The sequence below is a fragment of the Sinocyclocheilus grahami genome, unplaced genomic scaffold (assembly GCF_001515645.1).
Source record: "Sinocyclocheilus grahami isolate Dianchi unplaced genomic scaffold, SAMN03320097.WGS_v1.1 scaffold107.1, whole genome shotgun sequence".
Taxonomy (NCBI): Eukaryota; Metazoa; Chordata; class Actinopteri; order Cypriniformes; family Cyprinidae; genus Sinocyclocheilus; species Sinocyclocheilus grahami.
In genome coordinates, this window is record NW_015505286.1 from 1,453,031 (window position 1) to 1,466,451 (window position 13,421).

The window sequence follows — 13,421 nt, forward strand, 5'->3', positions numbered from 1 at the left end:
AAGGAAGAACTGCAGCCATGTTTTCACTGTAAAAACCATGTTCAAAAAGAGCTGTCTGAAACATGCCCACACTTCCTCTTGCGGCATGTTACCATGGTAAGACTTCCTGTTCAAGCAGGAAGTTATATTTTGTTCAGAGTACATCTCATACGCACATCAGAAACAGCTCACTCATGCACTCATTAATAATATAAAGTACGTGTGAATCAAAGGATATGTCTCTGAAAGGGAACAACATTGGGATATCCAACGGACTTAAGGTACGTTCAGAGGGCGTGACTGTAAAGGTGTGTGTTGGTTTGTGTGCGCAAACAGAGACCTGCCACAAAATATGAATATGATAATGAAAATGCGCTGGAGTGTTTTTGAACCGTATCAGGTCAAGTTATAAGGCTAAATGTGGTCTTGAACAAATTACTGTAGAGTTGCAGCTACTTTCTTTCCTTCAGGATGAAAAATAATAGTTTTAAAAAGTGTTTTTTTGCACTTCTGCTTGATTCTTTCCGGCAGATCATTGAAGATATAAGCTCTACTACATTGCCCTCTGTGAATGAGAAGATCAGAGAACAATAATATCAGTTAATATGCAATTTGGGGGAGGAGGAGGGGTGGGGGGAGAGCAGCCATTTTATCTCCAACTCCTCACATTTTGTTGCCTTCGAGCCTTCGAGCTCTTTGTCTCATTCGCCCATAGGCATTGAATCAAACTACATTCATTTCCAAAGAAATGGGCCTCAACTGAGTTTCAAATACCACAGATGACTGTACGCCGTGATCCAACATATATATTTTTGATTAGTCTACATTATAACAACTCTGATCAATATAATTTCATTTTCTCCCACAGACCCTGGCTGTTTCAGATGGAGGTGAGTAATGGATTAATAATGTTTTTTTAGAGGCCCCTCCATTATGTGTCTTCAGAGGCATTAGGGGAAAACTGTGTTTTCATACTTTATCCACGTTGCTGGTGAACAGCACTAGTTCAATCATACATCTGAGTTTAGCACTTTACCATTGACCTGTTTACATCCGGTTTGGGGGGGGGCAGGTGTAACCACATCAGTTTCCTCTCTCTGTTCAAGTGTCATAATGAGACTGGGAGAGAAAAAACAGGTAGGTAGGCAGACAGACAGACAGACAGAGGTATAGAAAGTCATGTGACTGTCGGGAAGTGAGGACAATCATCGATAACACCAGTATAATCATCAAGCGCCTGATGGTAGTCATCAGTGTGACTCTAAATCATGCTTGGGAAATTCCTCTACTGCATTTCAGTGCCACAAAAACAAGTGACGAGTGAAGTGGCGGAATAAAGGAAGAGAGCTGTAGAAAACGTCATTAACAGTTTTTTTTTAGGTAGCATTGCCATTTACCCCAACGAGACCGGAAAAAGAAGTCTCAGATTGACGAGCTGATTCTTCAGCATGTCTAACACATTCCTACAGTCTGAAGAAGACAAAACAGGACTAAATCAGCTCATGCGCCCATTGACAAAAAGATTGAGATTCACTGACTGGCATGTTTGTACATTGGTTTTTATTTTCACTGTATTATGTGCAGTGCTTTTGATCTGACATGTTCAAATAGAAAACGGCAGTTATTACAGCCTAAAATAAGATGAACTGTGCAAAAATTAGCACGTTTTTCAACACTGATAAAAGCTTCATACTCACAGCCTTTTTGTAATAAAACCCGATTTTGCTTTATTTTGATGGTCCCTTTAACACATTCTGTTGACTATAAGTAACATTGCACCTACATGTCTACTAAGTATTAGTGAGTATTAGTAGACTTGTAGGGTTAAGGTTAGAATAAGTTGACATGTACTTGCAAAGTTACTTATAGTCAGTAGAATGTCTGTTGGAAGACCATGACAATAAAGAGTTAGCAGATATTAAGCAGTCTACTAATACTCTGAGGCGAGTTAGTACACATGTAGATGCAACATTACTTATTGTCAACAGAATGTTCAAAAGGGACCATCAAAATAAAGTGTTACCCAAAACCCACCTAAATGTGAACATATCAAAGCAAAAGCATATTAAAAAAAATGTTTTTTTTTTAGGGGTGATTTCAGGTTTATAGCATATATGTAAAATGTAATATTTAAATATTTAGTATTTAAAAAATATATATTCTATGAAAAGTAACAAAGTTGGAAACTGGTCAAATTTTGTTGATTTTTGTCTATTAGAAAACTCTTTAATATTAGCTGAATCAAGATTTTAAAGGGTTAGTTCACCCAAAAATGAAAATTCTGTCATTAATTACTCACCCTCATGTCGTTTCAAACCCGTAAGACCTTCGTTCATCTTCGAAACACAAATTAAGATATTTTTGATGGAATCTGAGAGCTGTCTGAACTTGCATAGACAGCAACGCAACTGAAATGGTCCCAAGTCCCGAAACGTAGCAAGGAGATCTGTAAAATAATCCATGTGACATCAGTGGTTCATCCGCAATTTTACGAAGCTACGAGAATACTTTTTGTGCGCAAAAGAAAAAAAAACTACTTTATTCAACAATTTGTCTCCTCCGCATCACCCTGGTGCCATTTTGGAGAATATCCGCTGCACGTAAACAGCGTATGCTGTTCTGATTTTAGACACTTAACTGAACGTTAATTGCAATTAAATGAAAAAAGTATTGTTTAAATTATATTATAGTTTATTATGCTTTTTGACCAAGTAGGCCTACATCTTTATATGTAATTTCATAATTTATTCAGTTGTCTTTGAAATGTGGTTCAAGGGTACTGCCTAACATTTATGGTAAACTAAAATATACTCTGTCATTTCTTTTGAAGCTTGTATGTCATGCATTTAGATATATTTGTAATTACACACTTATTAATGCAGTTGCAAATTAGTACATTTAAAATATATTACCTTTACATTTAATATTGAACAACACAACACACTACAGTTAAAATTATTATTAAAGTACTTTAAGTGTGCTTTAGTATATTAATTAACAAATCAAAAAAAACTTTTTGCAGCATGACAAAAAATATTAAAACATAACGATTTAAATGTACTTTTAAAGTAAAATTTTAAAGGTGTATTTAAGTGGCTTTTTATTCCGTTAATATTTAATAATATATTTTCTGCAAGTTCAATTATATATATATATATATATATATTATTAATTATGTATCCATACTCTTACTGTTGAATGGCGTAGTTCATATTCACACAGATACCATGAGAACAGTTTAAAAAGTCTCCCACATTACCTGAAAGTTTCACACGTTATTTAACATGTCAAGGTAAAGTGATGCCGTACTTAAAACAGACTCTCACAAAATATACAAATGCTTTACGTTCACCTGCCAGTGCTCTTTAACATCCTCTTTGTCTAATGGGTGATAGAACTGAATGTACTGGAAACAGATGATTGGTCAGTATCCCAGTACTCCAGCAGTAACACCAGTCTGCCCACCGTGCCCAGTGAAGGGAGCAGAGGGGTGGGTCAGGTGGCCAGCTGGGCCGTCAGCTTTGAGAGGCTCCTGGAGGACCCAACAGGCGTACACTACTTCACAGTGAGTAAAACAGTACTATTTGTATAGCCACAGCAGTGAGAGTGAATATTTATCGACACATCAAGGGACTTTAGGAGTAGATATTGATTTATTTACTGTGAAGGATTATTTCACAAATGGCTCTTCTAATAGCACTTGAGTCTACTGGGCTGGAATGTTGAATGAACTATGTATAACATCTAAGAATTCCAGTTTTATGCATTAATTTAGTCCTATTTAATATTTGAAAAAAAAAAACGGTTTAAATGTGGCCAAAAAGCAACTGAAGCAATTCAACGTTAAACTGCTGCTACAGGCAACTTAGCAAATCTTGCAATTAATTTGATTATTATTAATAATCAAATGACAGCCCTAAAAAAAAAAACTGGCTGACTTGAAAGAAAATCAAAATTCAGAACATTGGTGGTTTTCCAAGATTTATTACACACAGCAAGCTGACTATCTTACGCAGCAGACAAAAGCAGAAGTGGCGTCCTAGAAATAAGCCTTCGCTTCTAGTTTCTAAGTGTACACATCATATATTTCTGTACTTACTAACATCTTAATAAACAGAGCGCCGCTGAGAGCTGCTGCCATGCTGCTCGGCACTCTCATTTGTTTACCAACCATGCAGAACAAGCAATTCAACCTCAATTTATTGTGAAATGTGTAAATTCAGGAAAAAAAGGAGGTGAGGAGGAAAACAGCACACGGTATGAGTCACTGTAATTATAGGGAAATGAGGAGGTGTGGAGAATGTTTCAGTGGGAGGGCTGGAAGAGAGTTTGTGGGGGAAAGGAAACATTCAGGCGTTTAGGTGAGAATGCTCTGAGATGGATAAACCTCTGTGAATTCTTCATTTGGTGGCCAACAGAGAATCCAGCCAGAACCAGCCTTGTTAAATAGCCTTGTTTATAATAATAATACAGGTGATGGTAATTATGATGTGAATATGGCCACCAACACATGCAGTTCATCTAGATTTGAGGCATATTCTTAGCATTAAAGAAACAGTGTGTCCCAAAATTAAAATTTAGTTTGTATTCACCACAGGCATTTCTGAAATCTGAGGTCAGTGCTGAGAACATCTTGTACTGGCTGGCATGTGAAAAGTTTCGCAAGATACCTGCGCATCAAACTGAGAAGGTTAATCTCAGTATATTATATCTAACCACTATTTTATCATTGCTTCTTTTTATTAATTCCTACAAATAACTGAAATAGTATGTATGTTTTCTTACCCTAGCTTAAGAGAGAGGCGTCCTCAATTTATAACACTTTCCTGTCCAGCAATGCAAAGTCTCCCATCAACATAGATGACAGGGTACGAGTCGAGGAGAAAGATGTACAAAATCCTCATCCTGACATCTTTCAAAAAGCTCAACAACAGGTATGTAATTCCAAATGCTAATGTAATTCTATATGCTAACTCTTTCTGATCTTAAATTAATCATTAACATTTAAATGATTTTTTTGTCTGCTGTCTTTCTCTATAGGTTTTATGTTGTTTGGTAAAACTTTCAATCATGACAACTCTCAAAATTGATTTCAACAGCATTTTAATTATAAGAATGGAATGTAGGTAGGATTGCTCTTGGTGAACAATTTCTGCTACACTGTTGCTGGCATGAGTGAAAGCTTACTGCTGAAACATGCTCAGAATTACAGAAATTAGGATACATGCTGCTGCAGCTGCAAGGTACAGTAGAGAGAACACAGCAGAAGACAGCAGACAGGTGGTGCTAGGGAGGAAGAGGGCTAAAGAAAATTGTCATTGCACACAATACTGTTCTGGACCACTTCGGGATGCAAATAAATAATGTAAACAGGAAGAAGAAATTGACTGTGCTGCCGGCTTAAAAGAACCAACCAGCTACTCAAAATAGTTTCATGACTTGAACTACAGTGGGTATAGAAAAGAATCACCCCCCTTTAAAATAATTTAAAAGTCTGAAATAATTTGCAGTCTGAAATGAAGACGGACACAGTTTTTTGTTTTTATCCAGCTGTATTGAATCTGTGCAATTTATAACACCCAAGTGAAAGATATAACACCAACATGTCAGAAATAGATAAATAAATAGATATAATCTCCAACTCCTACAAAATACCATCAAATTCTTGAGGAAAATATGCTGCCCTTGTTGGTTTACCTTCCAACATGACAATGACCCAAAGCACACAGCAAAACTGACCACACGGTGGTTGAAGGAGAAAAAGGTGAATGTCCTTGCATGACCTAGTCAGAGCCCAGACTTAAACCCTATTGAAAATCTGTGGAATGACTTGAAGACTGCAGTCCACAAACACTCACCATCAAATTTAACTGAACTTGAGCAGTTCTGCAAAGAAGAGTAGACAAATATAACAAAGTCTAGATGTGTAAAGTTAGTAGAGACAGAGACATATCCCAACAGACTAAAGACTGTAATTAAAGCAGAAGGTGGTTCAACAAAATACTGATACAAGGGGGTAATTCTTTTACCAACTCAGTGATTCTGTTTTTTCTTTTTACAGCAAGCTGACTATCTTACGCAGCAGACAAAAGCAGAAGTGGTGTCCTAGAAATAAGCCTTCGCTTCTAGTTTCTAAGTGTACACATCATATATTTCTGTACTTACTAACATCTTAATAAACAGAGCGCCGCTGAGAGCTGCTGCCATGTTGCTCGGCACTCTCATTTGTTTACCAACCACGCAGAACAAGTAATTCAACCTCAATTTATTGTGAAATGTGTAAAATCAGGAAAAAAAGGAGGTGAGGAGGAAAACAGCACACGGTATGAGTCACTGTAATTATAGGGAAATACAAATATAACAAAGTCTAGATGTGTAAAGTTAGTAGAGACAGAGACATATCCCAACAGACTAAAGACTGTAATTAAAGCAGAAGGTGGTTCAACAAAATACTGATACAAGGGGGTAATTCTTTTACCAACTCAGTGATTCTGTTTTTTCTTTTTAACATGTAAATACAGCTGGATAAAACAAAAATGGTGTCCGTCTTCATTTCAGGCTGCAAAGCAACAAAATGTGATTATTTTAAAGGGGGGTGAGTCTTCTCTATAACCACTGTATACCATCAAAACAAATCAGTAACACCAGCTTGAATGTGACTGTTTATGAAGGTACGAGTAATTCAAGGCAAAGAACCCCCTCAACTCATGAGTATCTTTGGTATGTGATTATATTAAGGGGGGGGGGGGGACACTGTATATATATATATATATATATAATAGTATACGTATATACTGTAATAGTTTCATGACTGAACTCAGCATAATATAAAAGATTTGGTCAATTCTCTATTATTGTTGTTAAGATATAAAAAGAAAAAACAGCAGGTCTACTTAATGTTCATTGCGTATAATAACCCATTTTATTTTTCACAAATCTCATATTGAATATTGGTATAAAAATCTGCAATATTTGTTTTGCATTGCATTCAATGTTTAGTTGTTATAGTCAAGTTGTATCACCAAATCCCTAAAAATGATTTTAAATTTCTGGGGCACCTCAAGTAATATTATATTATTATAATATATATTAAATTATTTAAAAAACAAATAAAAAAATAGAAGCCCCTGCACATAACAGTGCCTCCCAATTTCAAGTGTTCCATGTACATGACGTAATAAGAAAAACTAGAGCATTCCCATTATAATCAACAAAGTTGTCTTCACTGCAAGCAGACACTAAGTATCTTTTTCAATCAATTTCAAATGCTTTCAGCCTTGACAACAAAACAGCAGAGATTTTTGCATTGCTCAAACAAGTGAAACATGTCTGTGAAAAAAACATACGACACTGGATAATATTGTACTTTACTCTTTTGTGAGGCTTAAGAAAGAGGATGTGTGTCATATTGAATATATTTTTTTCATTCTATTATGAAAAGTGACAAAGACATTTTTGTTGTTATATGGAGTGAGTCAAACCACTTTAGTTTAAGAACAGACGACAATCATGATTCAATTATCCAAAGCTACTAAAAGCAATCAAATCAAGAGCCCACCCTCCTTTTGACTCCCTCTTGAACAGAAGTGTCCTCACCTATTCTATCCTTTCCTTTCCCTCTCCCCCCTTCCAGATCTTCAAACTGATGAAGTTTGACAGCTATACTCGTTTTGTGCGCTCACAGCTCTATCAGAGCTGCATGCTAGCGAATGTGGAGGGCAGGCCTCTGCCAGGGCTGGACCCTCGTGGCAGGCCCCTCACAACAACAAAACACACCAGCAGCACTTCACCCAAAGAGCAAGTCAAATTCGATAGAACTAAGGAGGTATGAATTTCCGAATGCAAAATATAACACTTTTATCCCAATAAGAGATTCATATGAGTTTGTTTTTACCAGAGGTTAAAGGTGAAGCCAGGAACAGCAGATGGTGATGATGTGGTAGAGAGGAGGAAGGTCAATCTGCAAAGCATGATGGGATTGGACAAGCGCAAAGAGAAGAGAGGGTCCTGGGGAGGTGATTTTATGACGTCAATATGGGACAAATTGAACTAAGAAGAGGCCTTTAGACGGTCTAATGAATTCTCTGTTCTCTGTTGGCCATTTCCAGAATCACCTATTAGCTTCAAGACTGGACTTGTGAAGAGTTCGGAGGTAACTTGCCGCAAAGTCTGCCAATACCAGCATTATGTCATGCCATAATAGTACCAGTTGAAATAAATACTGTTGTTGCAGGTTGAGAAATTAGTGGCACGCTCTGCAGACGGAAGGGTAGATAAGTACTGCTGTGTCTTTCTGCCTGATGGTACGGCTTCTCTGACCCCGGCCCGACCTGGTGTCACCATCCGCAACATGCTCACCAGCTTGTGTGAAAAAAGAGGCCTTCCTCTGTCAGACATCATTATCTATCTACATGGCAAAGACAAGGTAAGAAGTGTGAATATGGGCACATTTTACTGAATTTGGTTTCTTATGAATCTGGAAACGTTTTATATAATGTTTTTATGGACATTATAAAATTATGCCTATACATGAATTTCTTTACAAATCTAAACTTGTGATTTTATTTCATGCATTTATTTTTTATTGTGATCTCCCACTGGGTGTTATTTATAGCAACCACTGTCACTGGACCAGGACAGCTCTGTGCTGAAGGATCAGCAAGTGTTTTTGGAACTGAGGGTCACGTTTGCGTGAGTGCTAGAGAAAAATAAATAAGTACATTTTTTAATAGAAATATACTTTTGTGTACAAAAACCTGTTAAATGGATAGACCACCCAAAAATGAAAATTGCCATCATTTACTCACCCTTATGTTGTTCCAAACCTGTATGACTTCTTCTGCTGCAGGCAAAAGAATGTATTTTGAAGAATGTTGATAACTAAATAGTTTCAGATTCCTGTTGACTTCCATTTAATTTTTTGTCCATACAATTTAAGTCAGTGGGAACAGAAACTGTTTAGTTAGCATAATTTTTCAAAATACCTTCTTTTGTGATCCACAGAGCACAGATGAAAGTAAGTAATACAGATTTGGAACAAGATGATGACAGAATTAAATGCAAACAATCTGGGTCCCACTTTATATTAAGTGGCCTTAACTACTATGTACTTACATTTTAATGAATAATTTGGTACAATGCACTTATTGTGTACATACATGTTTTTGCATCGTACTTATTGCATGTAATTACATTTATAATTACACTGTTGACCCATCCCTTACACCTTAACCCACCCTTAATCCTACCCATACCACCAAACCTGTCCCTAACCTTACCCATATCCCACCTCGATAGCAGCAAAAGTGTTTTGCAATACAGTATGAACACAATATGTACATTGTACTTATTTTTTGATGTATTTACATAGTAGTTAAGGCCACTTAATATAAAGTGGGACCACAATCTGTTATGTGCACATATGTTTGTATTGTGGTTCTTGCACAGAGTGCAGGTAGCCTTCACAGGAAAGACGGTGGCCATTGTGGTGAAGTCCAATAAGACCCTGCAAGATGCCCTCACGGCAATGCTTCAGAAATACCGCCTCAGGTCACAGGATGCCATTGTCACCATGGTGAGGGGAGGCCTAGAGTGACTGGAACAAGCATTTTGTTCTTTGTTGAAAGTTAACAGTCTGACCTTTTTTGATAGACCACAAACTTACAGGGAGACATTCAAAGATTTTCCTGTTTCTCTAGTTATTAAACTGCAGCTGCAAAAGTAGGACAGTGCCAGTACTGAACAAATCATTTAATGTTTTTATGTCTATCAAAGCCCCCACACACAGCCCGAAAGCCCAAAAAACTCAATACATTTACTGTAGAAGAAGCCTCCAGATGCTCTATAGTATTCGTTATAGTAATGTACAGCAACTTCAGTTCAAAACAATTCTTTTCATAATATGCATTGTTATAAAGCAATGTTAAAGAGAATAGAGCCTGCACACCCCTAGTGAGCAAACTGAAGGCTTTCACTCGAACATGCTATTCAGATGTAACAAATGCTAAGTAACCCAATTATTTCTAATAACTCTAATTAAATTCTATTTAATAAATACTATCATAAATTACATTGATCTGTTTGATTTAGCCAATATGTCTTACATGTTTTTTAATTTTATTTCTGTTCTCTGTTTTCAGAGTGGAACTGGACAGTTAATAAATATGAACACTGCAGTCACCTCTCTGGCCAATAAGAAACTAATTCTAGATAAAGGTATGTAAAAATTATATTTTAAATTCTACATCGTTCAGATAGATGGATGGATGGAGGGACGGACAGATGAGATAGATAGACAGATAGATAGATAGATAGATAGATAGATAGATAGATAGATAGATAGATAGATAGATAGACAGACAGACAGACAGACAGACGGATAGACAGATAGATGGATAGATAGACAGACAGACAGACAGACGGATAGACGGATAGATGGATTGATAGACAGACAGACAGATGATAGATAGATAGATAGATAGATAGATAGATAGATAGACGGAGAGACAGACAGATAGATAGCTAGACGGAGAGACCGACAGACAGATAGATAGATAGATAGATAGATAGATAGACAGACAGACAGACAGACAGACAGACAGATAGATAGATAGATAGATAGATAGATAGATAGATAGATAGATAGATAGATAGATAGATAGATAGATAGATAGATAGATAGATAGATAGATAGATAGATAGATAGATAGATAGATAGATAGATAGATAGATAGATAGATAGATAGATAGATAGATAGATAGATAGATAGATAGATAGATAGATAGATAGATAGATAGATAGATAGATAGATAGATAGATAGATAGATAGATAGATAGATAGATAGATAGATAGATAGATAGATAGATAGATAGATAGACAGACAGACAGACAGACAGACAGACAGATAGACGGATAGATGGATAGATAGACAGACAGACGGACAGACGGATAGACGGATAGATGGATTGATAGACAGGCAGACAGATGATTGATAGATAGATAGATAGATAGATAGATAGATAGATAGATAGATAGATAGATAGATAGATAGATAGATAGATAGATGGAGAGACGCAGGGATGGACCGACCGACCAATAGATAGATAGATAGATAGATAGATAGATAGATGGAGAGATGGAGGGATGGACCGGCCGACCGACAGATAGATAAATAGATAGGCCCTGTACAGCACTAAAGCTCTCACACACTAGACCTGATTACATGTTTGGGTTTTAAATGTGAAATATAGATGGAATTTATCGATATTCCTACAATGGGAGATTATGATTTTTTGTTCTTCCCTGGAATCAGTCTTGAACAGTTCGCTGTAAGATAAAAATTCTAATCTATCTAGCAGGTGTAGATCAGGCCAGCAGCTCAAAAGGGAACTTTTCGCCACCTTCATTACAAGTGAGTCTATACTACTTTAGGACAGCAGAACTCAATATCTTGATTTTCTTCAGTCCTTCTTTGTGGTCTAACATCTTATGCATCTGTCACCAGGATCGGAGAGGTGCTGTGGATGCAAACATGTTCCCTCCAGCGATTTCCAGATCAACTGCCCGGCAAAGGAACCCTGGATTGAGGAGAACCTATGACATGGAGGGTAAATAATGATTATCTCATTTCTCTTCGCTGGTCTTTATAGTAGAACCCAACCTCCTTATCTAAATGTGTTGGGACTTTCAGGTTTGGTGGAGTTGTTAAACCGAGCTCAGTGCTGCAGTGCTGATGATCAGCGAGGCCTCCTGAAGAAAGAACATCTAATGCTGCCTCAGTTCCTCCAGTTACCCCTGGAAGAAGGGGAGGAATCTGACACAATCAGGTCACTGGAGGAGTCCTGCTCCAGTATGGGATCTCTTGAAGTGGATTCTCCTGCAGTACAATCAAACACATTAGGGGAGGAACAATCAGAGAATGAGTGCTCAAACCCGGCTCGAGAAACTGTGGTGTGAGCTAAACAGACTTGTTACATCCTTTGCTTCAATGATCAGTCACCCTGGAGCATGAAGAATAGAGAATAATGTTTAAGGAACGTGAACATGACGGTCTTTAATGATGGACAATTGTCATTAGAATTTTTTTTTGTTGATAAAAGCAATGCTATGAAATATTGTTTACAGTCGATGTAATTCTGCACGTTAATGCCCCGCTGCTTGTATTTATTTAAAAATGATTCGCATAACAAAAATACATTCTATCTGTTTTCATGAAGTCATTACGTTTTGGCTTAAAGGTTCCACTGAAATCATTGGAAATTGATTTTGATAACAATTTGAGTACAATTTACTGTATGTTAACATTAGTTAATGCATTAGTTATCATGAGCGAACAGTTTTTAAGCAATTATTAATCTAGATTAATTTTAATTTATAAATGTATAAATTTGCCTTTAATATTAAAAAAAAATTACATTAATATCTCAGGTGTTTAATGACTTTAACAGTTTTCTTCATGTACAGTAACATTCCTGGGTGAAACAGGATATTTTTAGACTTGATTTTTTCCCCCTGTTGTGAGTTTTGGAGGCTCAAGTTCACCCTTGAGTGCGTCTAATGTACTAATGGTTCTTTTTAAAATTGTAATTAGGGACCAAGCACCGAAGGTGATGTAAGTTTCTGTTAGTTTTCTTATTATTCCTCCCAAATGTGAGTCAATGGCAGCTCTAGGTACATAGGAAAATGATGGAAAATGGCACAATCCCCGGGTGCCGCAGCGAAAATGGCTGCACACTGTTCCGGGTGTGTGTTCACGGTGTGTGTGTGTGTGTGTGTGTGTGTGTGTGTGCACTTGGATGGGTTAAATGCAGAGCACAAGTATGGTGTCCCATACTTGGCTACAAGTCATGTCACTTTCACTTTCATTTTCACTTTTACAATTATAGTGGTAGTAATGAATAGTAATATGACCAACTTTGGAGTCTCTAGGACCTACTCTATAGTGCCACCACCAGTTCAAAAATTAAATTTTCCAATGGTTATAATTTTTGAAGCCTTTGTTCTAGAAATAGTTTTTAGTACAGTACACCTGATTACTCTCCTCAAGATGATCAAATTCACTATCTTACATTAAGACTCAGCCACTTTAAAATGTACCGTGTTCCGTTTAAAAAAAAAAATTTTTTTTACACTTCTTAAAATTTGGTCCAATTCTCAACAGATGATCATTAGACCGAGCCACACTGAACATAATTTTTATATGACTTTTTGTTCAAAATTTTATGAAAAATTAGATGCTGTATCTCTGCAAAATTTTGACCTATCGAAACAAAACTCTGTACATTTCATCAGCACCATGATCTGAGGGTCATAAGATTTAAAAAATGACTATTTCTGTTCATAACTTTTGAAATGTTTGTCAGAAAATGAGTTTTGGTAGGGTTCATTGACGGCATGTCCTGACGGTACCAGAGACATTTATAGACAGTGCCACCTAGCATT

General features: G+C 36.7%; 1 protein-coding gene across 2 annotated transcripts; it reads left to right on the forward strand.

Moving 5' to 3' along the window:
• The first annotated feature begins 156 nt into the window (after positions 1 to 156).
• LOC107588771 (regulator of G-protein signaling 14-like) lies at positions 157 to 12,395 on the forward strand. Of its 2 annotated transcripts, none has more exons than XM_016277007.1 (15): positions 157 to 260; positions 848 to 869; positions 3,375 to 3,544; positions 4,577 to 4,669; positions 4,770 to 4,913; positions 7,613 to 7,804; positions 7,877 to 7,994; positions 8,088 to 8,131; positions 8,213 to 8,404; positions 8,594 to 8,670; positions 9,427 to 9,553; positions 10,119 to 10,194; positions 11,336 to 11,391; positions 11,485 to 11,587; positions 11,671 to 12,395. In XM_016277007.1, the coding sequence occupies exons 1-15, from the start codon at positions 216 to 218 to the stop codon at positions 11,934 to 11,936; spliced, it is 1,725 nt and encodes a 574-aa protein (XP_016132493.1). In that variant the 5' UTR covers positions 157 to 215; the 3' UTR covers positions 11,937 to 12,395. The 2 variants fall into 2 exon arrangements, with proteins under 2 accessions (XP_016132493.1, XP_016132494.1); XM_016277008.1 differs by having other exon boundaries at positions 11,339 to 11,391.
• The last annotated feature ends 1,026 nt before the right edge of the window (positions 12,396 to 13,421 follow it).